The sequence below is a fragment of the Carassius carassius genome, chromosome 4 (assembly GCF_963082965.1).
Source record: "Carassius carassius chromosome 4, fCarCar2.1, whole genome shotgun sequence".
Lineage (NCBI taxonomy): Eukaryota > Metazoa > Chordata > Actinopteri > Cypriniformes > Cyprinidae > Carassius > Carassius carassius.
Window position 1 is genome coordinate 28,447,237 of NC_081758.1, and position 26,976 is coordinate 28,474,212.

General features: G+C 36.2%; 1 protein-coding gene across 3 annotated transcripts; it reads left to right on the top strand.

The window, feature by feature from the left end:
* Positions 1-5,321: 5,321 nt before the first annotated feature.
* LOC132139684 (protein spinster homolog 3) lies at positions 5,322-14,273 on the top strand. 3 transcript variants are annotated; one of them, XM_059548226.1, is made up of 13 exons: positions 5,322-5,663; positions 6,985-7,232; positions 7,325-7,390; positions 8,352-8,488; positions 8,696-8,847; positions 9,699-9,765; positions 10,322-10,464; positions 10,944-11,096; positions 11,469-11,658; positions 11,919-11,984; positions 12,146-12,244; positions 12,457-12,628; positions 13,735-14,273. In XM_059548226.1, exons 2-13 carry the CDS (start codon positions 7,025-7,027, stop codon positions 13,776-13,778), a joined length of 1,497 nt encoding a protein of 498 aa, XP_059404209.1. In that variant the 5' UTR covers positions 5,322-5,663; positions 6,985-7,024; the 3' UTR covers positions 13,779-14,273. The 3 variants fall into 3 exon arrangements, with proteins under 3 accessions (XP_059404209.1, XP_059404210.1, XP_059404211.1); XM_059548227.1 differs by having other exon boundaries at positions 5,322-5,659; positions 7,011-7,232; XM_059548228.1 differs by lacking the exon at positions 5,322-5,663 and having other exon boundaries at positions 7,176-7,232; positions 8,365-8,488.
* Positions 14,274-26,976: the final 12,703 nt, after the last annotated feature.

Here is a 26,976-nt window from a genome sequence, read left to right on the forward strand (position 1 = left end):
ATAAGCAGCTCCATAGAGTCTATTACAATTTAGTTGTTTAAACATTCATTTTTGCTGTGCTATTTAGATTAATTCAAAACTCTTGTTACGGTATTCCCCCATCAACAGGTTAGCCAGCAGATCCAAATGTTTTTGTTCAACTTATCTCTGTTCTAAATAAACCAAACTTTTGCATCACTCAGACCTTGAGGACACACAGCCTTACAGCTGCTTTTGCTTTTAACCCATATCACATAAACAGGATTCACTCCATTGTCTTCCCATGCACCAGCCTTTCTTTATGTGAGTGTGCTCTCTGGATAATTTGGTAAGTGACTTAGCCAACGTGTCACTGTTTCTCTGCCTTCAAGTCTAAAATATTTTACTTTAACATTTGAATAACAAAGCATTTATTTTATTTTATATAGTTTATTTTAGACCCTCAGTTGAATTTAACCCATTATGGACGGCAAGCTTTAATTTCACAAATCCAAATCAGATAAACACTCTTAAACATATTAATCCAGAGAGTGATTCAAATCAGCATTATAAAGGACAAAAGAAGTCATTATTACCCATAGCAGACAGAGCTGGATAACCAATCCACTTACAGCTCGTCCCATGTTCGGCATTGTCTTTTCATTGGATTCACTCAGAATTATCGACTTCTGTAAAGCCATTTCACTTAACACATCTGAAATTATAAAACACTCATTCCAGAGATTAGTGACACAATCTTCACAAAACAGAAACAGAATTGTCCACCAAAATATACAGTAGTCACCCTCATGCGTGCACATACTTAACATAAATATTTAACAGCTCATATTCAAGGTTTTCACCAAACTTTAACTTAGACTATAATATCAAATTCATTACAACATATAATCCTTAATCATTCAAATAGGTTAAAAATGTCAAAGTTTCTAAATCTTAAATCTCAGTTTAGACTGTTTAAAATACATAATGCTAGGAGCATTTCTTTAAAATTATTTTGACCTTAAATGCTTAATTCCCTTAACCTTTTTATTATCTAAACCCCCTCTTGATTCAGCAAAAGTAGTCTTAATTTTTAGGCACCACCATATCTTGTAGTGATCTTAAGCCATGCCTAATAACCTGCATGAGTAAAAACTATGATATAGACATATTAGTTCAATATCATCTCAGCCTTATAAGAAATGTTGTCTCAAAATAATAGCTGTCATCACATGGTCTCAGATGGTTCTTGAAAGCCCATTGCCATTAACTCTTATAATTAAGCTTCTTTTCCTCAGGGTGTGATCCCCTGGCATAGTTGCAACAAGTTGTGGACGCTTGTCACAACAAGTCATCAGGGAATGCAGTTGCTGGTGATCAGGTCTGGAGGAGCTCACATTTTTGAGGCAGATTGCTGTACTTCCTACAGTTCCACCCTTAATGATGCTCAAGGGCTTTCAAGCATCCACTCAATTCAACTACCATCTCACATTTAACACCTCCCTTCAGGGCAGGTGCCCAGTGGCGGTGACCCCCTATCTTAGGTTGTCCTCTATTGGCCAGAAGAGGATCTTACCCGTCATTGAGAAATCACCTCATGCACACTGGTAACCGTTCTTTCCTGTTGCAACATCATCGACAGTGTTCTTCCAGAATCCGGTATTTTCTGCAGCTTAGGAAAGGTGCACTCAAGAACCATGAGAGCCACTGACACCACCTACTAGTGTTAAAACATTGAGACAGGTTAATTACAGTAATATGTAATTTCATATCTTCAAACCACCATGCTGAGATTACTCAGTGAATTGAGATGTCATACCAGTCCATTCAGTGTTCTGCTACTTCTGTAGCCGGAGCCATCGGGCCCTGTATGATGATGAACACTAAAAATAAGACAGATAAGTTACTGGTCATAGAACAAATAGCAATAAAACTGTTTTACTATTCAAATTATTACCTCTTTAGCTCAGGGTCTGTATTATGATTTTAAAGACCTCATGTCTCTTCAACAATTGCTCCTAAATTGTTATTCGTTATTTTTATAATCCCTTTTTTCTTAAATGCATTGGGGAGTTGTACATTTAACTAAAAATTGCCCTCCTAATGCATTAAATCAGAACTCCTTGTATCATGTCCTTTAACATCTCAGTGTCCATGATTTGACTGAAACACTGTTCTTTACTATAAATAGCTTATCACTTAAAACACAGGCTCAGATAACATCATTTTAGCTGACTTTGAATGATAGAGAGAACTCTGAGAAATTCAGGACTGGTAGCAATGCATTTTCATGAATTTTTAACATAATTTCATCGTACTACCATTTTACTCTAGCCCAGGTTAAAACTTATAAGAAATGACATGCATTTTCAAATAAACATCTTTATATTTGTATTTTTACTGTATTTTTGAAACTCAAAGGTTTCTCGGGTATTTGCAGTCCTTGACATTACTTTTACATCAACTTGCATTTATTCATTCACTTAATTCTGTCCATGACTTTGGGTTATCTGACCCAGATATTTTACTTCGGGTCATGCTAGCATTCTTTTTTCAAAGTTACTTTGAAACCCCCGTTTATGTTACCTGTTTACAACATTATCATCTCATCTGCAAACAATCATGATGCTGAGTGGCTTTTTTTTCAATCCAACAGTAAAATTACTCTTTTAACCAAACATCAATAAATATAGGAATTACAAATTTTCCTCTCAGAACATGTCTCTGGTATTTTTACAGCTTAAACCAGAGTCATGGTGGGGGCTAGCATAAGATACAAACAACTGCTTCATTGCAGTCAAAGCAATCTTATCTTTTAAAGCAAAACATAAGCTTCTAAGTTTTCCAAAATGCTACTGCCAATTTGTGTGCCTACAGTCTTTTCACCAACCGATAATTCTGTTCAGTATGCCTTGTCAGGACTTTCAACAATTATATAAGAACTAGAACAGATCTTATGATATCATTCTTTGTCATTGTAACCTTCTATGCACAAAGAATCAGATTAAATCATCACTCAGTTACTTCTGGGATTATTTTTAACAAATCGGCACTTATACATTTAGAAATTTCTATCTCTCTGGTTCTTTCAAGTTTTTGCTTTACCTTTCCAATCAGAATCAAAGCTCAGACTGATCATTCTTTCAATGAATTCAGAGAATACTGTATCTTTGAAGTCAGAGCTTCAGAGCCAAACTGTTTACAGCATTTGCTCTCTTCTGTTTCATTATTTCTATCAGGGCTGAACAAGTCACCTGAATTGTCAGTCATATTTCCAGGGTGCGATTTGTGAAAAAAAACAGAGGGGGGGGGGGTGTTTTGAAACATTTGAATTCATAAAAATAAATCATGAGAACATGAACTAGATGACGTCATGCACCAATTAGCATATTTATGATGTAAGTGCATCATATTGTATTGCCTCCCTATGCTCACATACTGCAATTTAATTTAGCCATTTAATTTAATTGTCAATAAACAGTTTTTATTACTATATTTTAATGTTTCTGTTGTCAGACAACGGAATGAATATTATAGTGACTGAAACGTGGTCCATTATGACTACATAACCAGCTCTCAAACATTAATCTGCACTAATGAAATCAAATACACATACGATAAAGTCAGTGGTTGTGCTATGACTGATGTCGGATATACTTACTGGTAAAATTGATTTGGAAGCAACAGAATATCTTTTTTTTTAAACTGAAAGTGCTGCTCCTCTCTGCGCTCTCTGAACAGAACAGATGCAGAGAGAGAGGCTCGCGCTGGGAAAGAGAGAACTCGCGCTCATACGGCATCACCAGAGAGTCTCAGAGACTAAATAATGATTGCCCAAAAAGTCGTTAGTTTTGTCGCTAGTCACTTTTTTTTTAAAAAGTAGTCGCTAAATCTAGCGACAAAGTCGCCAAGTTGGCAACTCCACTGCCCAGCGGACCGACTTCAACCGTCTCGTAAGTGTTGATAGGCTATTACTCGTGAGGTGTAACCAATCAGATAGCACCGTGGGCGGGACATTGAGAAAGTCTGCAGAGTGGTGAATACAGAGAGGCTGCGTGGCAGAGCCAGCCAAAGTAGCGCATTTTAAAATAAAATGGACTTTAATCAAACCACGATAAGTTTTGTGATCCGTCTTGCCACTAGTGTAGTAGCACTGATCACTTTGAGGGGGGGATAAAAATAATTAAGCAGAGGCAGGTATACATTGACCAGAAAGGGGGAAATCCCACGCATCCCCCCCAGCAAATCGCACCCTGCATATTTCTATCATAAACCAAAAAGATATTGAGGCACTTGACTTCTGCGTGATGAAACTAAAAAGTATATTCCACAATTTCCATATACTGGTCCAATCCAATTAGGGTCATGAATTTTTTTTTGTTGCTCTTTCGGGGTTGTTCCTGATGCATCCCAGATCAATCAATTCTTTCCCTTTATCTATCTGTATATACGCATATAGATTATCACTATTTATTTTGAACTCTAATTTTTGGGTATTCTGAACACTGACCTGTCTAAAGCTTGGGGTCCCACTGTCTGTAATGGTGGGTGGTTGAGAGTTGGAAGGGCAATTTACGACTAGAACCCCTGTCTAGTGTCTTACATGCTTATTAATGCTTATTGGAGACGCAAACCGTTTCAAACGATTCAGTTTGATTTGGTGAACTGGTTCAAGAAGATCCGGTTACATCGAGTGATTTGTTCGCGAACCGGATATCACAAACTGCTTTGTTTTGAACTCTCTCTCACAACAGACACGGAAGAGAAGACAATGCTGAATAAAGTCATAGTTTTTGCTATTTTGAATCAAAATGAATTTTCGATGCTTCAAAAAATTCTAACTGACCCTATGATGTCACATTGACTACTTTGATGATGTTTTTCTTACCTTTCTGGAAATGGACAGTATACCATGCACACAGTTTCAATGGAGGGACTGAGAGCTCTCGGACTAAAGCTAAAATATCTTAAACTGTGTTCCGAAGATAAATGGAGGTCTTACTGGTTTGGAACGACACGAGCGTGAGTCATTAATGACATAATTTTCATTTTTGGGTGAACTAACCCTTTAAATGGTACGTTTAGGACGTTAGGACAGTGTATACCATCATCGCATGTAACTTTAGAGACAGTCCCTAAATTTGCAAATATCGAACGTCCACCGTCAACCCAACTTTATGCCAGTTTTTTTTTTTTTTTGTATTTTCTACGGGCATAGATGTTCATCCATCAATTAAGGGCATTCACCCGCAAACCTGAGGTGCGAGCGTTTGCGAGAGCAGGTGGGGGAAATGCGCCCTTTTTTTTTTTTTTTACTGAGTAACTGGGATGGTGCCCCCTACCCAAACTGCGCACACTGCGTACACATAGCGGCGGTACTGGACCTGCTTGACCTGGGTAATAGATTGGTGTGAAACAGAAAGTATGAAGACTTTTGAGATCAAAATCTACTGGTTTGTGGTCTAAATTGCGACACAAGGAGGAACTCTTCTTCTGCGTGTTACCAGAGAAAAGGGGGCAGGGCTTGATTTTAACTTGTAACTCTGCAGCGTGCTGTTTTCACACTGGAATGCTTTTCTGTTTCTACAAGTGACATCTCAACAAACACAGCAAAAAAGAAATAGAAAGGAAGAAAAAGAAGAAAAAAGACAGAAAACATGGATTAAAGTTTCACTTGGCATTGAGGCACATCGACTAAAGTGTAAGTAACTTTATGGTTCAATCATTGAAGCTGTCAAGGTAAAATGATTTTCTAATGAAATGTTCCATTTGAATGATTGCAAAAAAAAATGTTAAATGAAATACCGAGATATACCATAACCGCAATTTATTAAAGACTAGTTGCATTTCATATTCAAAGCTGAACAATCATATGGCATTGTCCTGCTGGTCATGCAGTTAATCAGCACAACAGTGGCATTGCTGGCAGTCTGCTGAGGAAATCAGTCTGGACCTGAACTCTTCTAATTATACCCATTTGGTATCGTCTGTTCAGACTACCACTAATAGGAAGCTTAATCTGTTCAATCCTTCTTATTTAACATAATATTATAACACAATAAAACATTAACAATAATTTTGTTTAAAAACATTCTAAAATAGCATCTAGCTTGTGGGTTGAGAGAGTAACAAGAAAGGTTGCTGTGTGCAACTAGTAAGTTCACAACGAATTTTGAGATTGCAAGTTCCTGTCCACCTTCCATTCTTAAGAAATGGTCTCGTCTTCTGTAATACAGGAAGACGAAGAAGAAAAAAAGGGTGCGATATATATATTTATATACGCATACACATGCACGCACACACACACACACACACACACACACACACACATATATAAATATATATATATATATATATATATATATATATATATATATATATATATATATATATATATATATATGTATATGTATATATATATATTTATATATAAAGTCAAATGCACTCTGTATTTGGTTTTACATGTCAAATCGTGACACAGAAGCTTCTGTTCATAAGTATCCATTATAAATCTAAATAAATTTTTTAAAAATGGTTTGGTTTCCTGGGTCAATTATTCAGGAAGTCTAACCACAGTTTTACTTTCGCAAATCTAGTCAAACCAAAGATTGGTAATGGCAAGTAATCAAAATGGCATCACTTTAAACAGAACTTAAAGTGGTAGAATGCTAGTAAGTTAGTCTCACTGGGTAAGTGTAAAAATCTTCTAGACATCAACTATATGACATTCAACATCATTTGCACAAAATACAAGTTACGTTTTCCCAGTCCAGCAAAACAAATTATTTGATAAAATACCACTGAGTGTTTATCTCCATATACAGCATTTATCACAAGCTGTGTCCAGTGATTGTGACTACACTCCAGACCTGTGCTTTTCCAGTGTCCTGTAATCACAAGAAACCCATGTGAGGTTATTGCCACAGTTCATAAAGCACTCATCGGTGCAAGAGGGCTTGAAAATCACAATGTTTTGGCACTTTACTATCTTTCAAGTGCTTACAAGTCATTGTTCTTTTTATAGAGACAAAAAAGTCATTCTGCATTCATAGAGACAGTGGGCATCATGACCTCCAACCAACCCAGACCAAGAACCCGCTTAAGCCTCCGCTCAATCTCATCTGTACATTATGACTCCTTGAGCTCTGAGCCACCAGATAGTGATGCACCCTCCATGCAAACAAACTCCATCTCTCAGAAACGCTCCTACATCACAGTGGCAGTGCTCTGCTATATCAATCTCCTCAACTATATGGACCGTTATACTATAGCAGGTGAGCACACTCTCATCAAAGCCAAATTGAGTGGGATGGTTCACAGAAAGTAACTATAAAAAGTGACAGACGTTGTTCTGGTTCTATTCCAGGTGTGCTGCTTAGTATCCAGAATTACTTTGGAATCTCTGACAGCACATCTGGCCTCCTACAGACAGGTATCAGTATGAGTTTGCAGTACATTACACTGACAACACAGTAAACGGGAAGAGAACATTGCAGAACTGGTTTTTACAAGAGTACTTCCTTGTTGGAGATGAACTAATAGGTCTTTTTCTGTCATTTAAGTAGCAAGCCCAAACACAAGTGAATTTGTTTAAACTTGTATGTGTACCGTATATGAGGCAATCGGTCTTGTAGCATGCATTACTTGAAAGAGCCAATAAGGCTTTATCATCTATTCTAACACTGATTTGGTTTGCAGTTTCATATTTGAAGTTTCATGCTCTTAACTCTAAACTGCAAGTTGGTTGACTTTTCTGCTTACTGATAGTCATTAAAATAATACAGTTTGCTACATGAATTTGCATAATCCATAAATGACACTGTGTTACACAGCATCATGTTTTATATCTATTGTTGTGAAATCTAATGACATATAAGTAGAAAAATTAAATGACGTATAAGTAGAAAAGTATATAAGTAGACAAATTTCAGCAGTGATGCATTAAATTAATCACATAAGTGACAGAAAAGGACTTTTATTATATATTATAACTTTTAACTTTTATTAATCAAAGTATCCTGGTAAGTGAAAAAGGTCACAGTTTCCACAAGAAAATTATTAAGCAGTACAAGTGTTTGATGATAATAAAAAAATGTTTCTTGAGCACCAAATCAGCAAATATATAAATGATTTCTGAAGGATCATGTAACTGAAGCCTGGAGTAATGGCTGCTGAAAATTCAGCTTTGCCATCACAGGAATAAATTACATGTTAAAATATATCCAAATAGAAATCAGTGATTTTAAAATATAACAATATTTATATAAAATTACTGATAACCTTGATAATCACAGAGAGATGTCTTTCAAAAAAAAAAAAAAAAATTCTTACAGCACCAAACCTGTGAACTGTAGTGTATCTTTGCCATCAACCATGTATTAACATATTTACAGTTTTTATCTGTAGCTTTATGTTCTTGGCACCAGTTTTTGGTTACCTCGGAGATCGCTATAATAGGAAGCTTATCATGATCGTTGGGATGGTTGTGTGGATCGTCACAACACTAGGGAGCTCTTTTGTCAAAAATTCGGTACAGTATAAAGTCTTTATGGAAAATTTTGGAATTCCAGTGTAATCTTTAAGTCTCCCAACGTTTATGTATAAATATATCATATTGTACCTAAACCTATAATCAATATCTTAATTTTTTGTACATTTTTTTACAGTGTTAAAACTCTAAGAGCAGATATTAATTTTGTTGTTTCATGTAGTTGTTTTGTCTTTATTCTTACAACAGCACTTCTGGATTCTGGTCCTGACAAGGGCCTTAGTTGGTACAGGAGAGGCCAGTTACTCCACCATAGCACCTACTATCATTGGTGACTTGTTTACTGGCAACAAGAGAACGCTCATGATCTCCTTCTTCTACATCTTCATACCGGTTGGAAGGTGAAGGCCTTACTGCCAAAAGAAATACAGACTTATATAGACTTTTCACTATTTGTATGACTCTGCTTATCTTGTCTTTATGAGTGTGTCATTGACTCATTTATTCAAACCATTTATTCGTAAACTCTGATTCATTTCAGAATGAAACAAGTGTGTCATTGAGTCATTTACTTAACTGATTTGTTCAGAATACTGTTGCTCTGAGATGTCGAACGTTAATTCTGTAGGTTGGTTTGGAACATTTTTTTTTTTTTTTGCTGTAGCAAAAATAGACTACCGTAATTAAATGGCAAGACTGTGTCAGTGTAGCTTACTTATTTATTAGCCTCTTGTTTCTTGAATCGTTATATCCGTCTAATAATATATCTCATCCGTCCTTCGGATGAGACGTTAAACCGAGGTCCTGACTCTCTGTGGTCATTAAAAATCCCAGGATGTCTTTCGAAAAGAGTAGAGGTGTGACCTCGGCATCCTGGCCAGATTCACCCATTGGCCTCTGACCATCATGGCCTCCTAACAATCCCCATATCTGCTGATTGGCTTCATCACTCTGTCTCCTCTCCACCAGTAAGCTGGTGTGTGGTGGGCGTTCTGGCGCACTATGGCTGCCGTCGCATCATCCAGGTGGATGCTGCACACTGGTGGTGGATGAGGAGATACCCCCTGTCTATGTAAGCGCTTTGAGTGCCTAGAAAAGCGCTATATAAATGTAATGAATTATTATTATTATTATTATATCACAATCTCTTGCTTATGTGGGATTGTATACCATATTTTCTATATATTGGCAAGACTTTTTTTTTTAATCTTTTTTTTACTCTTTAAATGTGTTCCTTTAAATCTTTATTCAGTGGTCTTGGATATATTCTGGGGGCAACTATAGCTAATGCAACAGGGGACTGGCGTTGGGCCCTGAGGGTAAGGCAATATATATTTTATAAGTATATATAAGTACTGTTACAGCTTTACTGTGTTAGATTTAATATTGTGTTAATCTTGTTATAATGCAGTTTATAGTGGCTAAATGTATCCACTATAAATAAGCTCTGTATTGCATTAGATTTTAGTCTTATTGGATTTCCTTGGACTCCTATTGCATAACTGTACTCCATTCAAGCTAAAAAGAATCACTTTAAAGTGAACCAGTGGTAAAGCACTTGATATTCTCTGTTCTCACTAAAACATTGGTCTTAAACAAGAGGTTCACAGCAGTATTGCAGAGGGTCTAGCAATTATTGGATCTCAAACATCAAAGAATGAAATATATTAAAAACAATTTTAAGTTTAAAGCTGACTTAAACCACAGCCGAAGATGCTAAAATAAAATTAAAATGTCATTTACAAGATTCGGTACATCATTAATGATTATTTTAATGGATTTGCAATGTAAGCATATATTGATTTAATATAATCAAGACAAATACCTTGCGCATTTATAAAAGAAAAGTGAACTGATTGATTAGTTCTGATGTAGTTCAGTCCTGCTCTAGGAGGACTGGGTCTGCTGCTACTGATGTTTCTGATTCCTGAACCTCCTCGTGGAGCCTCTGACAACAAAGGAGGAGCAGCCATGGAAAGCACTACTTATATTGAGGATGTCAAGTACCTCCTGAAGAAGTAAGTCATTGTAGAGATTCAAGTTACATTAACTGTACATATCATTCAATCTGGCATGGGCTCATAACTTTTGTCATGATTGTAGTTTCTTATGCTCTAGGGCTGTTGTCAATTTGTGGGCACAGAGTGACTTAATATTATATATATAATCTAAATAAAATGCTAACAACACACAAAAAAGTGATGTAGATGTATTTTTTCTCCCTTAAATATTATTTTAGCCGAAAAACATACATAATGTAATTATTTTTATTTAATTCAAGGTAGGCTATAAAGACTCCCAGTTTCTGTTAATATAAAAAATAGAAAAAAAACAGTGTTGTCGTAATTTTGACAGAAATACCAGATGAAATATCTTATATGGGAATAATATTGTGTTGGACAAAGTGGCCCCTTGGATCAAAAAGTTAGAGAATGATCTCATATATTAGTAGAAATATGACTATTTATTGTGTTTTGGATCTGTGTCTCCTTTCCAGTCGGAGTTTTGTCTGGTCTTCTCTTGGCGTGACTGCTATGGCTTTCGTTACAGGGGCTCTGGCCTTCTGGACCCCCACCTTCCTGTCTCGTGCACAGGTTACACAGGGTCTCAGACCACCTTGCAAAGAAGAGCCCTGTAACCCTTTAGACAGGTACAGCAAGTCTCTTGCCTTTTGACTTTATATAACTGGACAGATTTTAGAGGAAAGCAGCAAGGTTAACGGTAGACTAGTAAATGTGAGATAAGCCAAAGTCTGGTTCAACCGCAGAGTGATAGTGTTCATATCAGCTTGATCCTTGGTTAGATGCAGCCATTTTTGCTCTTGCAATCCTGTCAGAGTATCTGTTTATTATGTTTCTCAGCAATTTCTACCAGATTTCTACCAAACTGAGGTGATCTGCTTATAGAGTATATGTATGAGCTTGACTAGTCAAACTGGTCTGGTAGGCTCTGTAAGGAAACAAACAGAGAATCGGAGTCTGAAATTGAATATCATCACAGTTTCTTCTTTCTCTTGTGAAAGTTACATCTTTGGAGCAATCACAGTGGTGACGGGGATTGTGGGAGTGTTTCTGGGGACCTTCATATCAAAGAAGCTGAGAGACAGACTGCCCAACGTAGATCCTATCATATGTGCTGTAGGCATGCTCAGTTCCTCCCCATGCTTTTTCATGGCCATCATCCTGGCGGGCACCAGCATCCCAGCCGCATATGTAAGCAAAGATCAGCCACGCTCCTGCAGTTTGTGTATTTGCATTACTATTAAAGAAATATTTCACTCGAAATTTAAAATGCAAACCTTTATGACTGACTTTCTTCTGTGGCAAACAAGAATGTTTCAACTGTTTTTGTCCATACAATGAAACTTTAAAACAACACTGCACCCTTCTGGCGTAAACTGAATGCAACTGAATGTGACCAGCAGGGTGCGATATGGTCTCTAAATATTTTTGATTTCTGTGCCATAATACAGACATTCATTGCTATTGGAGAGACTTTGCTGTCGCTCAACTGGGCTATTCTGGCGGACATTCTGCTGGTGAGAGGTTTACGCTTCTCGATACAACTTTAGAAATGTTGAGAACACTGGTGTACTGTTTAATTAATTGCTATTCATTTTCAAGTGTGTGATTATTATATTACAACTGCTGAAAGATGTTGTTTATTAATTACATCTTTTAAATCTTATTCTTTTTTTAGTATGTTGTTGTGCCTACTAGAAGAGCGACAGCTGAAGCCTTACAGATTATGGTCTGTCATCTCCTTGGAGATGCAGGAAGTCCATACCTTATTGGTGCGGTAAGCATATTTTAATAGACAGTACTTTCATATAAAGTAGTAGTGGGGTCAAAGGCTATGCTGTCACTATACAGAAGTGCTTTGGAATACATGACACTGCTGGATACAAAATTGCACCTTGTGAAACAGCAATGGTCTTGGCAAAGTTACATTTTTTTCACAGTGTAATTTAAAAGACAAAAGACTGTTATCTTATTGTGTGTTTTGTTCAGATCTCAGATGCTCTGCTCAAGTACGATCCAGGATCTCCCAGCTGGGATTTCCGTAGACTGGAATATAGCTTTCTTTTGTGCCCCTTAATTGGGATTCTGGGAGGCCTGTTTTTTTTAACGACCTCTCTGTATATCAAAGAGGACAGGAAAGCAGCAGAACTGCTCACTTCAGGTAAAAACATGCTATTGTAATTACAGTCTGTCCAGACTTCTTGGGGCCTTTTGATAATACTTGTATGTTCTTGGACATAATCAACTGGTTTGATTTTATGTAAGTTAAAAAAAAAGAAAAAAAATATAAAGCATTTAATGAATGCACAGCACAAATCTAGTAGTAGGCAGATTTGAAAAACACAATAACAATATTAAATATAAAGGACATTTACTTTAACATAGCAATTTATAGACACTGATTAATTGTTGACAACAAAAGCCATTATGTCAGGCTATTAAATGATTAAATCAGTAAAAAGTTGATCTTAATGCACAGATAATATCGTCTGCTAGCTAGTTACAAAGTATAAAAGATTACACTGTGACCAAACCTGTGGTGCCAGATATGGTGGGATTTTAACACAAAGCTCAGAGTTGATGTTTATGACAGAAATGTGTGCATATGAAATAAAAATATAATATAAATTTGTGTGCATTTTTTTAATTTAAGAAATTAAACTAGAAATTAATACTTACATTTATTAATTGAGAAATTACTTTTATTAATCCATCTTAAAAGTTCAGCTTTGACATCACATAAATAAATCACATTTTAAAATACATTACAAAAGAAAACATTTATTTTTTCAATTTTCCTGGCAATAAGTCATACATTTAAATTGTAATGTTTATATTTCTGTTTTTAATGTATATTAATCAAATAAATGCAGCCTTGGTGAGCATAAGAGACATCTTTTAAAATATATTTAAAATATATATATATATATATTTTTATATTTCAAATAGCTATAAAGAGAGAGAAAACCATGAGATTAGCTGTTTAAGTGAGATTAGACAGAGTGGCTTCCTCTGTGCTCCTATTTGCTGGTTCTTTTTTTAGAAATTAGATAGAACAGAATATACTGTTTACTGCAGCTCTTTCTGTACTTGTCAATTTCTGATTTATTGAGGGCCAAATCTAATAATATTACAGGTCAAAGGATCCGTTTTGAAATGTGAAAGGGTGTCAAGAATGCAATCTTGGAGCCGGTTTGTAGTGTTACTCCATAGCGGTACATAAATACATATATTTGAATAATTTTCTTTCTGTCTTCTTCAATTCAGGACAAGCTGCTGAACCACTAGAGACAACCACAGAGTCAGTGTGACCTTTTAAACACCAACCAAGACCTTGGATGAGCTTTGCTGCATCAAGCAGACACTTGTGAATGAATGAGATGAGGCGGATTAATGGACAGATTTGTAAAAAATTTTGAGTATACATTTCTTACTAACATTTTTCAATTAGTGATGCCTTACACTTGTGACTTATCATTGTCTTGCACATTTCCCATATGGTAAAATAAACTGCCTACTGTGTTTTTTGTTTCGTTTTGTTTTTTTAGATATATTTTTGTAATTTTTACTCATTTATGTTTTAAAAAAAGTAATTGGGAGCTTTTGTCCTGCTTTCTTCTCTCAGTAGCTGTGCGTTACTAATTAGAACCTCAGGGCAACAAGGGGGAGAACATCCCCTTCAGGACTAAAACTGAAAGCTTGAAAAACTTTATGTATCAAATTAGTCTCCCCAGTGTACAGACTGAGACTGGAAATGTGTAGCAAATGAACAGGCTATTTAAATGTCTTTATTATTTGTATTGTACGATTTTTTGTATATATTGTGTTGGTGATCATTACTTTTTTTTTCTTTTTTTTTTTTTTCTTTTTTTTTTACATAAATAAATTTTAAATGCATTTTAAATAAATGCATATGCTTTTTATTTTCATGGTTTGCCTGCAATATAATTTCCATATACATACTGTCATGGCCAAAAGTTTGGGGAGTGAAATAAATTTTGTTTTTCAAAGTTTGCAGCTTAAGCTGTTGTGTTGTGTCACTGCCAAAACTTTTGAAACTGGTGCAAAATGACCAGCTTACATTAACTGACTTGTCATATTAGCAGCACATGTGACAGTGTGAATGAGTACTAGTCAGGTAAAATCACTATCATACTAAATAGATTGTAAGAGCAGACTGATTGGTATAAAAGAAGAGAAGAAGTGTTATATACCATTGTGTTTTGTTAGCAATGGTGTCAAGAAGGGGAGCAAAGAAGCCACTTCTCCAAGAAAAACATCAAGGATAGACTGAAATTCTGCAGGAAGTACAAGGATTGGACAGTAGGAGACTGGTGCAAAGTTACCATGAGTCCTGTATTGTGCCAACAGTGAAGCATCCTGAGATCATCCATGTGTGGAGTTGCTTTTCAACTACGGGAATGGGCTCTCTTATAATTCTACCCAAATACACTGCCATGAATAAAGAATGGTATCAAAACATCCCACAAGAGTGACTTCTTCCAATGATCCAGCATGTTGGAGCTGCATCCGTAGTTGGGCAACTCCCCAGATCTGAGTCCCATTGAGAACCTGTGGTCTGTCCTCAAAAGGCGAGTACCTAGTTAATCAGGTACTCAGATAATATCCAGCATGCCAGAGTGAATTGCAGAGGGTACGAAGAGCAAGGGTCTTCACTGTAAATATTGACTCATTATATATATTTTAAATAAAAATAAAATAAAAACGTATGGTATGCTTATCATCGTTTTTCAGTATATCATAGATATAAATCTAGTATATCATAGATAAAAAAATCTATAAATACTGAAGCAGCAAACTTTGCGAAACACAAAATTAATGTCACTGCCAAAACTTTTGGCCACGACTTAACTGTTAAATTCTAAGCAACAGTAGATGGCAGAATATACTTATGTTTAAACCACTGCGAAACATTCATAACCTGAACATATTTCGTATTACTGATATAACAGAGAAGGAAGTGTCTAATGTGATAGTTAGAATTTCTAAATATGGTTATTTCTATTTTCAGTGTTGGACAAGGCACCTCAGCTATATGAGCTGTTTTCAATTAATTTTCTATTGATTTTCAATTTTGGTAACCTGTCCAAAATTCTAAATTTTGCTACAGTGAATTGAAAATCAAGAGAAGGTCACGACCTCTGAGGTGGGACAAGCCAAAATCTCCGATTTGATCTATTTAAAACTTGCTTCTTTTTAATGCGAGGTGAATGTAATGTCAGAAAATAGTTTGTGCCGCCAAAAAAAAAAAAAAAAAAAAAAAAAAAAAAACACTTGTATTTGTGCCAAGAGACACAAAAGTGCATGATTTGCCATTACTGTTGAACCTGTGGTAATTTCCTTGGTGGTCCTAAGAGATCCCAAGGCTTATTAGCACTCCTGATGAAGGTAATTAAAAATCTATTGCAGGTATTAGCAAAGTCCTGTAGTGTATGTTAAGCAGTATAACGAACTACCTGAATATAGCTTATCATGTCATCTTATATTAGTGCAGTCCGGAATGATCCATTATTGATTATTGCTTTAGTAGGGCTGAACAGCTGTTGCTGATTTTTGATAAGATACATACAGGTTACATGAGCCTTAGCACTCGCCGTCCGTTAAGGTCAGGGTTAGGAAATAAATCAGTCAGTCCTATTTATGTCTCAGTGTGTATTCCATGCCTGTAAGACATGATGCCTGTTTTGAAACGGGCTGTCAATCATCCAGCTAAACACTGTCATTACACATAAACTCAAAATACAAACAAGCCCCAAACCCTCTGACACATATCACATAAACAATAAAATATATTAAAAATAATGCTCAAACACAGACCCCCAAACATAAACTGAGACACTTGCTTCAGATAGGTAGTCAATTTGTCATCACTTATACAAACTCTACTCGAAGCTCATTCCCAGGATTTAAAATTAGTCGTGAGCTTAATAGATGTCAATATATTCTTGTGACTGTGCTCTCTGGCAGTATTGACAGGACAGATAATATTGTTTTCAATTCATGTAACCAGTAGTCCAGTGCACACCATTTCAAATACTTTCCTCATAACACTGAACTTAAACTCAAAGTACTATTGACCGCACAGAGGTCAAGGTAATTCATTTAAAGCCATTGTCGCTTCTTTGTTTGCCTTTGGCTCGAATCCATTTCCTCTAGCCTGTTTTGTTCTTCTCATCCACGCTTTCTTGTTGTTCTGACCTTGCGGTTGGAATTTGTAAGCCTTTTTAGCGCCAGGCTTCATTCTTCAGTTTGAATGAGAAGGTACATGCATAACCACACTGAGAAAACATGGACACACATACATAGAAACAAACGTGCACGCATACCTGAGAAAACATTCCATTCGGGTAATAGTTTGACCCGTAATTAGGACACAATAGGTATTGTGTGCCCTCCCTTTATCTGAGCAGTCGTGCGTTTCCCCTGATCGCCTGCTGAACCTGACAGGAAGCTGTCACAATAGCTAATAAATTTACAGGGCGATCAATGAAAAGCGTTATGGTAAGCCAACAGGAGAGAGAGAGAGAGAGATAAAGTATACATGGAAAGTGTTTACTTAGTCCTAGTGTGCATTTCATAACCCTACATGAGAGCAATGCAGTTTAAGCACACGCAATATTATATGCACAAACACACTCATACTTTCACAAACAGTAAATTATTGATGTGCTTTGCTTTATCTGGCATCTGAACAATACCAAAGAACAAAGCGCCTTACAGTAACTCTCCGGGTGAACTTGAGATGTGCTATGCTATTTTCCTTTGTAATCTGCTGTGCTGTTTATTAAAATGTTGAAATATGATGATACTATGACCTTAATAACTCAAGTTCTGCTTTGCACTGCTGTAATTATTATTAAATTGTATTTTGCTGTGCTGCTCTACAGTGTGATGCTGGGTCATACTGGCGTTGGGAAATCACTAACTAAACTTGCTCATCTTATGTCATCTCTGCTTGCTCGCTTTCTCTCTCTTAGCATTATCAATGAGGATTCATTCTAGTGGATTGCCTAAATGGTCCTCTCTCTCATTTATAGTGTTGTAAATTTCAAGCCATTCCAAGTCAATAGTGGATTGGATCATCCTAAATGGTCCTTCCTCTCTCATATGAATCATTGGAGAATGCAGATTGATTCTAGTGAATGGGTTCTCTCAGACAGTTCACATAAATCAATGATTCAAACAATGGTTCACCTTTTCGAATAATCTGCATATTTTCCACTTGTTTATGTAAGTTATAGAGAATTTAATGATAAAAAATTCCATGACCAATTAGATAGTACTGCAAAAACGAAATAAAGTAGCTTCCCCAGCATTGGGTCATATTAGGCCTACCTCTACTCTACTGACAGACTACTGTGTCCACCTATATAGGCCCCAGATGAGACAAGATGAAAGACTTGTTATCAGTGTCTCTCGTGTTGGGTGAAGAAGAAGCCGCTCCCTGCCTTATCACCCTCGGCCTGAGGGGTCTATGACATCACAGAGGGCGCATACACACATTTGATTACTAATGTGTCTACATCATTCAGAGCATTCAGAGCAAAGGACATGGATGGAGTTATGCCAATGACAGTTTCAGTGTCTATTTTTATAACTTGTGTAAATCGTACAGTACTGGCCACACACATGGGCTGACACAAAAGAATAGTTTGTATTTCCTTGACACATGCAAGAAAAAAAGAAGTATTACACATATTCAAATAGTCAACATGAAATTAAAACTGATCCTGTTTACGTTTTTCACATTTTTTAACACTTGTGTTTATGTTTTGAATGATTTATTGGTGCAATGATGCAAAAAAATTACGAAAGAAATATATTTGTGGGCTGAATTTGAGGTTTTACTATATAGACATATGAATAGTCCAGTCAGTGTAATATATTCAGTGTTTTGTAGTGAGCTATTTTTTTTACCTCTGAAGCATGCATGTGTTATTTTCTCTTCTGCTACTCTAGCACCTGTTGTGAATGTGTTGATTGGGTTGCTTACAGTCTGCTAATGAACTGCAGATCACTAATACTCCTGTCAGGATTCACTTAAGAGCATTGCTCTAAGATCAGCCCTCAGCACATGGATTCCTCTTACCACTGCAATGAAGCAGCTTAGAAAACTGTTCTCAGAAAGAAGGGTAGTTCCTATTTACTTCACGGTTTGCTTTGACAAAACATGCAAAAGTAAATCGCTGCTTCCCAACTTTTTGGGGTACCAGCAGTTCAGTTATGTATTTGAAAAAACAGATTGAAAGCAAATACATTACAATACAACGGTTGGCAGAAAAAGTATATGGAAATTTAGCATAGAAATATACTGTGTTGTACTGGGATACAATATATGCCAGGGGGATATATCTTCATTTATTATTAGAAAAATAATAAATGTCAAATTGACAATCAATAAGTAAGTTTACTGACACAAAACATCCTTAATTTCAAAACAGACATCAGTGGAAATAATGATAACCTGTAGTTCAGTCAGGTTTTGATTCAGTAAGTGCTCTGATCGACTGACTTCAGTAAAGGATTCATCAGGCTGATCTAAACCGGTTCATCTTTTTGAATTATTCATTAAATAACTTGCTCAAAAGAGTAATTTGTTTGAAATTTAGACATCATTGGTTGCTCTGTATGTTTTTGATTCACTAAAAAGGACCAGATCATAATGAGTCAATTGTTCATGAATCAGACTACGCCGGTCACGATGCATGTTTTTGATTATGTAAAAAAAAAAATGTAAAAACATTTTATGCTGAATTTTATACTGATGGTGCTTTGTTTGTTTGCATACTGTAATGTCTTTATAATGACATCTCAGCAGAAATTTGTTTCTTGACTATTTCTCTGTGCACACTTTCGACTGCAAATTCACATCATTAACTCAGGTCAGATATGATTTCTTTGCAGTTTAGCATTGTCAAAAGGCAGTACTGGAAACACTGGAAACAATAATTGTTTGCCTCAAAATCTGCCAACCTCCTACCAAAGTTCCTCTTAAGAACTACTAAATGATCAGTATGCCACCGATACATTTAATTATCTAACAAAAATGTGAGTGATACAAATTCATTTAGAGCCCATTTACATTTTGTGTAAAGGGTGCATCTTGATGACATTTCTTTAAACTGTCAGTCTTCAGTTTTTCAAATGCCAGTCTTTATTTACCCTTCATATTTAACTCAGAGCATATAAAAAAAATAGCTTAAAACCAAAAGAATGAGACCAAAACTGAGGTCAGGCTCTTAATCACACAGTATATCTGTGGTGTGTGCTCTCCAATGTATTTAGCATTCCTGCATTCAAGTTGCATTTCTCTTTTCTGTGTTCCTCTTCTCTTTCCCTGTGTGTTTCCCTGTGTGGGTAATTACAAAGGACTCGGCGACTAAAAATATTGACCACGACTGTGCTGCAAAGAAATGCACCGACCTCTGGTTACACTGGGCCCTCATTCCATTACTAACTGCAGAGCTGAAGTGTGCACCACAGAGGCTGAAATATACAATAATATGAAAAGTTTACTATACTGCATATCACACTGAAATAGTTTCATGCTGAACTAAGTCACTGGCTCAGTTTGTTTCAATTTTTAAATCAGTACTTGCACTTGCACTTGCACGCACTGCCAGCATGTGTGCATCTAGAAATATCCTCTCCCAAACACACACAAAGCACTTGGTGTGCGCACACACTTTCATTACAGCCTTATCGATCATCCCTGTCTTGTTCATCCAAGGGATTATGACTTCAAATAGCTCCCATCATGCCCCTATAGACACCATGAAACATAGATTGTGAGAGGAAAGCATGCTATCTATCTATCTATCTATCTATCTATCTATCTATCTATCTATCTATCTATCTATCTATCTATCTATCTATCTATCTATCTATCTATCTATCTATCTATCTATCTGTCTGTCTGTCTGTCTGTCTGTCTGTCTGTCTGTCTGTCTGTCTGTCTGTCTGTCTGTTTATGGTTCAATGAAATATGGAGATAGACATCAGAATTCAGTGCACAGGCTGTGTGTGTGATTTTGGCGGTGAGCAGGGTTAGAGGAGGACAGTCGGAGTGTCTCTTCTCTGTCTACAAACACAGACTGAAGCAATTTGGAAGGAATGACGGACACATTACCATGACTGAGCAGTCTTGCTTCAATGAGACTTGTCTAGAATGGAGATGCGTGATGCATTATTAAAATCGGTGATAAAAGACTCTCTATTTCTATCATCTATGCATCTCTCTCTCCTTCTGCAGGCTAAATTTAGTGTCTTTGTTCAAGTACAAAATGTGGAAAATTCAGACGAGGGTCTGGGGAGAAAGATGTCGGCTCTAATATATCTGTACTAAGCTAATTTGCAGTCAGTGAGAGTTTGTCAATGTTTATATGTTTTTCATGTGAAGCTGTGTTTATAGCACAATAGAATGGTTTGACCATGAACGTGTTTTGTGTGAGTTTCCTGCTGTTTTGTGATGCGCGTTGGTGGTTTGACATTCTTGCGTATTGTGCTCCCCTGATGTGGCCACACTTACATCCTAAAACAGAAGGGATGAGGGGGTCAAAGGTCATGGAGGTCAGCAGTGACATGGTCTTTACCTTCCTGCACGGCACACTCCAGACATCTCCTTGGCTCCAAAGACATAAATTAAACTTCTATGAAATAGACAGTCAAATGAAAGTCAACGTGCTCCAATGTTGTTTTGGAAAAAAGATACATTTGAAACATTCTTCAAAATATGTGTTCTGCAGAAGAAAGAACCTCATAAATGTTTGGAACACAACAAGAATACGTAGATGATGACAGAATTGAACTTTTTTTTTTTTTGTTTGCATGAACTAACCCTTGAAAAGAGATCAGGGCAAAGAAAGCATAGATAAAGGGACCTGGCATATTCAATCCACATCACACTGACATTGTGAAGCCCAAAGCCAAAAGTTCTATTTTCATTTGCCACTGCATCCTTGTGGTCTGGAAATGACCAAGATGGCCTGGAATATTGTATTCAGTCACTTATCTGTGTAACCGCATTCATCTGTATGGCCAATTGCAAGAATAACTCTCCACAACGTGATGATGTAGTGGAAATGAATAGCAGCTTGGGGGTTTCTTGTGTTTACGTGTCCTGGAGTCACTTGGAATGACAAACTGTAAGCGGTTGAGGATGAAGCTACAGCAACAAAGAGTCAACTCACTGAAGATCAGCTGCCTCAGTAATGATACTGACCTTTATTAGGCCATGAACAGGACAGGTTCTATCTGTTTGAACAGCTTGAGTCATCTAAGATAGTCTCCGTATATACAAACCAAATACCTTTTTTTTTTTTTTACAGTTTTAGAACCATTGAGACATAGCAATTCACATAGAAGCCAGTGTCTGTTTAAATCGTTACTATAGACTGGCCTATAGTCTGAGTTAACCAGAATTTAATATGTGTTTCTAAGTCTTCTTTTTGGTTGCTGGTCAGTTTGACTCAAACCCGTGACCATGGCATTGTTAGTGCCATACTCTACTGTTTAAACTTCAGAAAAGCACACAGAACTGCTTTACCACACTTCCTCTGTTTAAAATAATAAATAATTAAAATAATAAAATTATTACAGTACTGTTTATAATATTCACAGTTTCTGAAAACAAAATTTGTTTTATATATACAGGTGCTTCTCAATAAATTCGAATGTCGTGAAAAAGTTAATTTATTTCAGTAATTCAACTCAAATTGTGAAACTTGGGTATTACAGTTTTTCTCAGTCACTTTGGTACATTTCTCGAATCAAACTCACAATTTGCAAAACCGTAAGTGCATTTCTCAAAACAACTCGTGAAAATAGCAAAACACCATGGATTACCTGCAAAAGCCAGTATCTTGCTCAAAATCTTTAGTTCATCTCTCAAAAATAAATATCTGTGTCAATGAACATGTCAGTGCCATCAGAATGACAAGTCATAGTTTACGGATAAGACAGTCAAATTGCTTAGTCATGTTGTCAATATAACAGTGTACTCTGGAGAGATGTTCTGATGTAAACTATGGTAACATTTTGGATGACAGTTACTGTATTGAACACTATGCCATATGCTTATGTATGACATATATCCATTTCAAAAGTAGAAATTTACACATTACTGTATGTGGGATATTGATTGAAAGAGACTGGATAGAATTCCCAGTTACACTTTTACTAGTGGTCTGGCCAAAAAAAAAACCCTATACAATGTCATTGTGATATAGAAAAGGAAAAAGAAATATGGGCACAAAGATGAAAGAAAATAAGTCAATTTTCAGAATTTGTAACTCCTGTGTTGTCCTTTGTCTATACAGTAAAGCTTTCCAACTGAAGATTACATAATGAGATGAACCTTTGAACTATTTCAGAGAACTGGTTTTTTATTGGTTTATCATCTACATTGTCTACATTTGTAAAGATTCACTTGCACAATTCATGCCAAATTGACAAAAAGCCTAATACAGTAATCTGCGCTGAGGTAACGTTCGCTGTGATGTTGATCAAGTTCAGCTGACAAAGACATAGCTGTACCCCTTTTTTTTTTTTACATTTGATAAAGATATTAAAGTAGTTTTTAATTTTTTTTCTTGTTGTTAAAATTCAAAATAGTTTTTAAATATTATTGGATGTCACTGTTCCCACCAGTCGTTGCACAAGTAAAAGCTATGCACGATGACGAAAGCACGTTAGGGCTAGCCCCACTCACTGAGATTGCACTGCAGCGCCTGCAGTTCGGAAAAAAAAAGATATTTGAATCGAAGTCTATGAGAGCACTCGGGTCAATTCTCAGTTTCACAGAAATCGCCCAAAAAGGGCGGTACTACACAAAACGCGAATCGACGCTGATTGGACTATTTAGAGGCAGCACACTGTGGTTGAATGTAAAAGAAAAAAAAATCCCTCCCTTTCCTTTGGTGGTGCATCGCCCAATCGCCCTAATGGAGAAACCGCCACTGCTACCAAGTATTGAGTAGCTACATCTACAGTAAATGAACATACTATCCAGAAGGCCAACAATTCACTAAAACTGTTTTTTTTTAATTGGTCTTATGAAGTATTTTAATTGTTGAGATAGTGAATTGGTGGGGTTTTGTTAAAAATGAGCCAAAATCATCACAATGAAAACAAACAAAAACTACTTCAGTCTGTGTGCATTGAATTTTTTTAATACACGAGTTTCACAATTTGAGTTGAATTACTGAAATAAATGAACTTTTCAACGAAATTCAAATTCTTTGAGTCAATTAGCTGATTGGCATGTCACAACATTCTAATTTGTTGAGATTGTGATTTGGTGGGTTTTTGTTAATTGTGAGCCAAAATCATCACAATGAAAATAACCAAAGACTTAAACTACTTCAGTCTGTGTGCATTGAATTTATTTAATACACAAGTTTCACTTTCATTTTGAGTTGTAATTTTAATTCTAATTCATTGAGAAACACCTGTATATATATATATATATATATATATATATATATATTTTTTTTTTTGTGAATTGTATTAAATCCAGTTAGAGTCAGTTTGATCTCAATTGCACCCGTTTATTTTAACCTAATTCTAGGATAACTCCAGTTGGTGCAAGATTATCTACTCCACAAAAGCAGTGTGAGCTTCTGGCCTGAATGTAAAAGCACAGAGTCAGCAAAACCAGAGATGAAACGTGGGCTTCAGCTTTGCAGAACAGAATTTCAGTAGGGGGTCATGGCAAGTACCAAATAAACTGACTTATGAGACTGTACTTCATGTTGGAATGACAGATCAGCGACTGGCTTTGAGAGGGATGTTCTCAATCTCTGAGACATATATCTTCCAATTGGAATTCATGGAATGCTTTTCCCCAGAGCAGGTGCTTCCTGAAACCTCAGCCAATGCATGTGCTCCTAATTGAAGGTCATCTGTGGGAGAGTAAACTCGAGACTGTATATAAAGAGAAAATTAAAAAAATATGTCTACAGTTATCAGTTGTAAGAGTGTTATCAGAACTACTAAAACATTGTTAATTGTAATTTTTTTTCTTTGCCCACAAGTGAGCTTTTCCAGCTAAACGTGGTAGATGGAACGCACCAGGGGCCTCATTATCAGGTTCTTACATGGATGTGTTTAAAAGGAGCCCCAATTTATCATTCAAAACACATTGTGGCCAGAGAAATGATAATGTATTATCTGCCATACAGCTCTGTGGCTCCACCACACAGGAAGGAAGGCATCAATAGGACAGCCAGCTAGGCAAAGGATGTCCACCGAGACAGTATGGAGCCAGAAAGACATGCTTTAAATTCTCGGTTTATTAATTCAGTAGTGGTTATTTATTTATTATTATTATTATTATTATTATTATTATTATTATTATTATTATTATTATTATTATTATTATTTTCTTTTTTCTTTTTTTTGTGTGACCAGCATCAGAATGAGTGCCAATAAACATCTCTCAGAGACACAGCTAAAAGGACGTCATGACATTACAACACCTATTAAACAGCTCTTTGGAATACTTGATTTTGATTGGTTCATTGTGTCATTTATTTGCCATTTTTCGTGCTGTTCATTAGTCCACTAACAGAGGTATTTGTAAATTTAATGCAGAGGCTGTGAGGGATAGACCTGTAGCCTTTACAGTGGCATACACTGTATAAAGGCCTTAAATCACGTCATTTTTGACAACTCAAAACTTTCAAAACAGTTTTATGGATTTTTGTCTACTGAAAGTTTATGCTAAACAACACTGTACTTCTATAACTCACAGACTTGTTTTTTCTTCCTGTCACAAATGAAATATGGAGCTACCCTGACTAAGATCTATTGTAACCATGTCTCTCATTTCACTCCACTTACTCACAACTGGTGACATTTTTTATCCGTTATCAATTTTACTGAAAATAACCTCAGAGGACTTTGGTATTAATATTACAATGAATAATGTTGCAGTGCTCATCTTGTTGTTATTTTTTTCATAGTGGAATTTTTAAAACAATATACAGGTAAGATCATAAAATATTACTTCATGCCCCACATATTTATTTTTGAAGAATCCAATAAAAAGTGAGACTAGAACATTTGGTATGTTGAAACTCAAATCAACATTTGAACTGTGAGAACGTCAATAGAATGATCTACTGCTGTGTCTTGGCTTGTTTCATAATGCAAAACAGCTAACAATAAAGCAAGTTGGGGAATAAATAAAAGTTGAATGGGTAAGAAAGAGGGGACATAGGAGATAAAACAGAGTAGGAAAACTTTTCTGTGATCTTGAGTCAAATCTGCCGACATAGAATCAGAATGAAAAGAACAAACAGAACCAGCTAGAGCAGAGGAGTGAAAACATGGTCAATGACAGAAAAAGATACAGAGAGATAAGCTCAAACAATTAAACATGACATGATGAAAAACTAATAGCAATACATATGGAAACAAAAGAGAATTGTACATGAGGGGACCAGATCACACGGTCATTTAGAATAAATATTTTAGTCTTTGCAAACTATTGGATTTAAGTAAACACATTCTGCCTTCATTGGTGTGACCTATTCCTATTATTTCCCTTTTCTGTTAATCAGTCTCTCTCTCTCTCTCTGTCTCTCTCTCTCGCCCTGGTTTTATGCACAGGCTCTTTTAGCTGAGTCAGAGGCCATTCACCACTTGGGTCCATAACGCCCTGTGACAACTAAAAAGCCTGCAGTCTCTAGGCTGCCAGAATCCTCTTATTCATTGCATTGGTGTGACCCTGTCAATCTCCTGCTCTCGCCATGGCTAAAGTCACCAACAAGTATTCTCAACCAGAGCTTTGCACAACTCAACCAAGTGCTGCAGATGAGTACTAACTTTCATCCGTTCGCAGTTAAAAATACAGTGCTTTTAAATAAAGTGGATTAAAAAATCTGCTCTGATCTTATCCCTCAAATGACTGCTCTACCAAAGGCCAAATCTCTGTGTTGAAAAGATAAAACATGAGGTTGAGTGGTGTAAATTGCTGTCAGGGGCCCATTTATCTTCTCACAGCAGTAATTGTACAATTTAACTTAATGGGAAGAACATTTAGCTCATTTCCTTTGAGGCTAATTTAAATCTTATACTAATACTTATATTAATACTTCACAAGTTCAGCTTTTTCCTTTTTTCATTTTGTCATTATAAATGAGGCCCTTTTTGATGATTCTTATGATTCTGGGAGACTTTAGTTCTACTTTACTGCTTTAAGTTCTCAACTACAGCTATTTTTACTTCTATAATAATAATGTTATTGCTGCTATACTGTGAAATCAAAATGTTTTTGTGCAAGTGGAGAAAACACCAATATCAGAACCTAAACTTGGGGAGGTTTGATTGTATATACACTTCCTGTACACTGACAAATAGCATTTTGTGGTTCTGACAGATGTAGATATACACCATCAAAACCACAGTCTGGCTTTGTGCCATTTTGCAATTTTGTGATGATTGCTGTGAGGAGCATATCACATTTAACACATTGATACAACCATA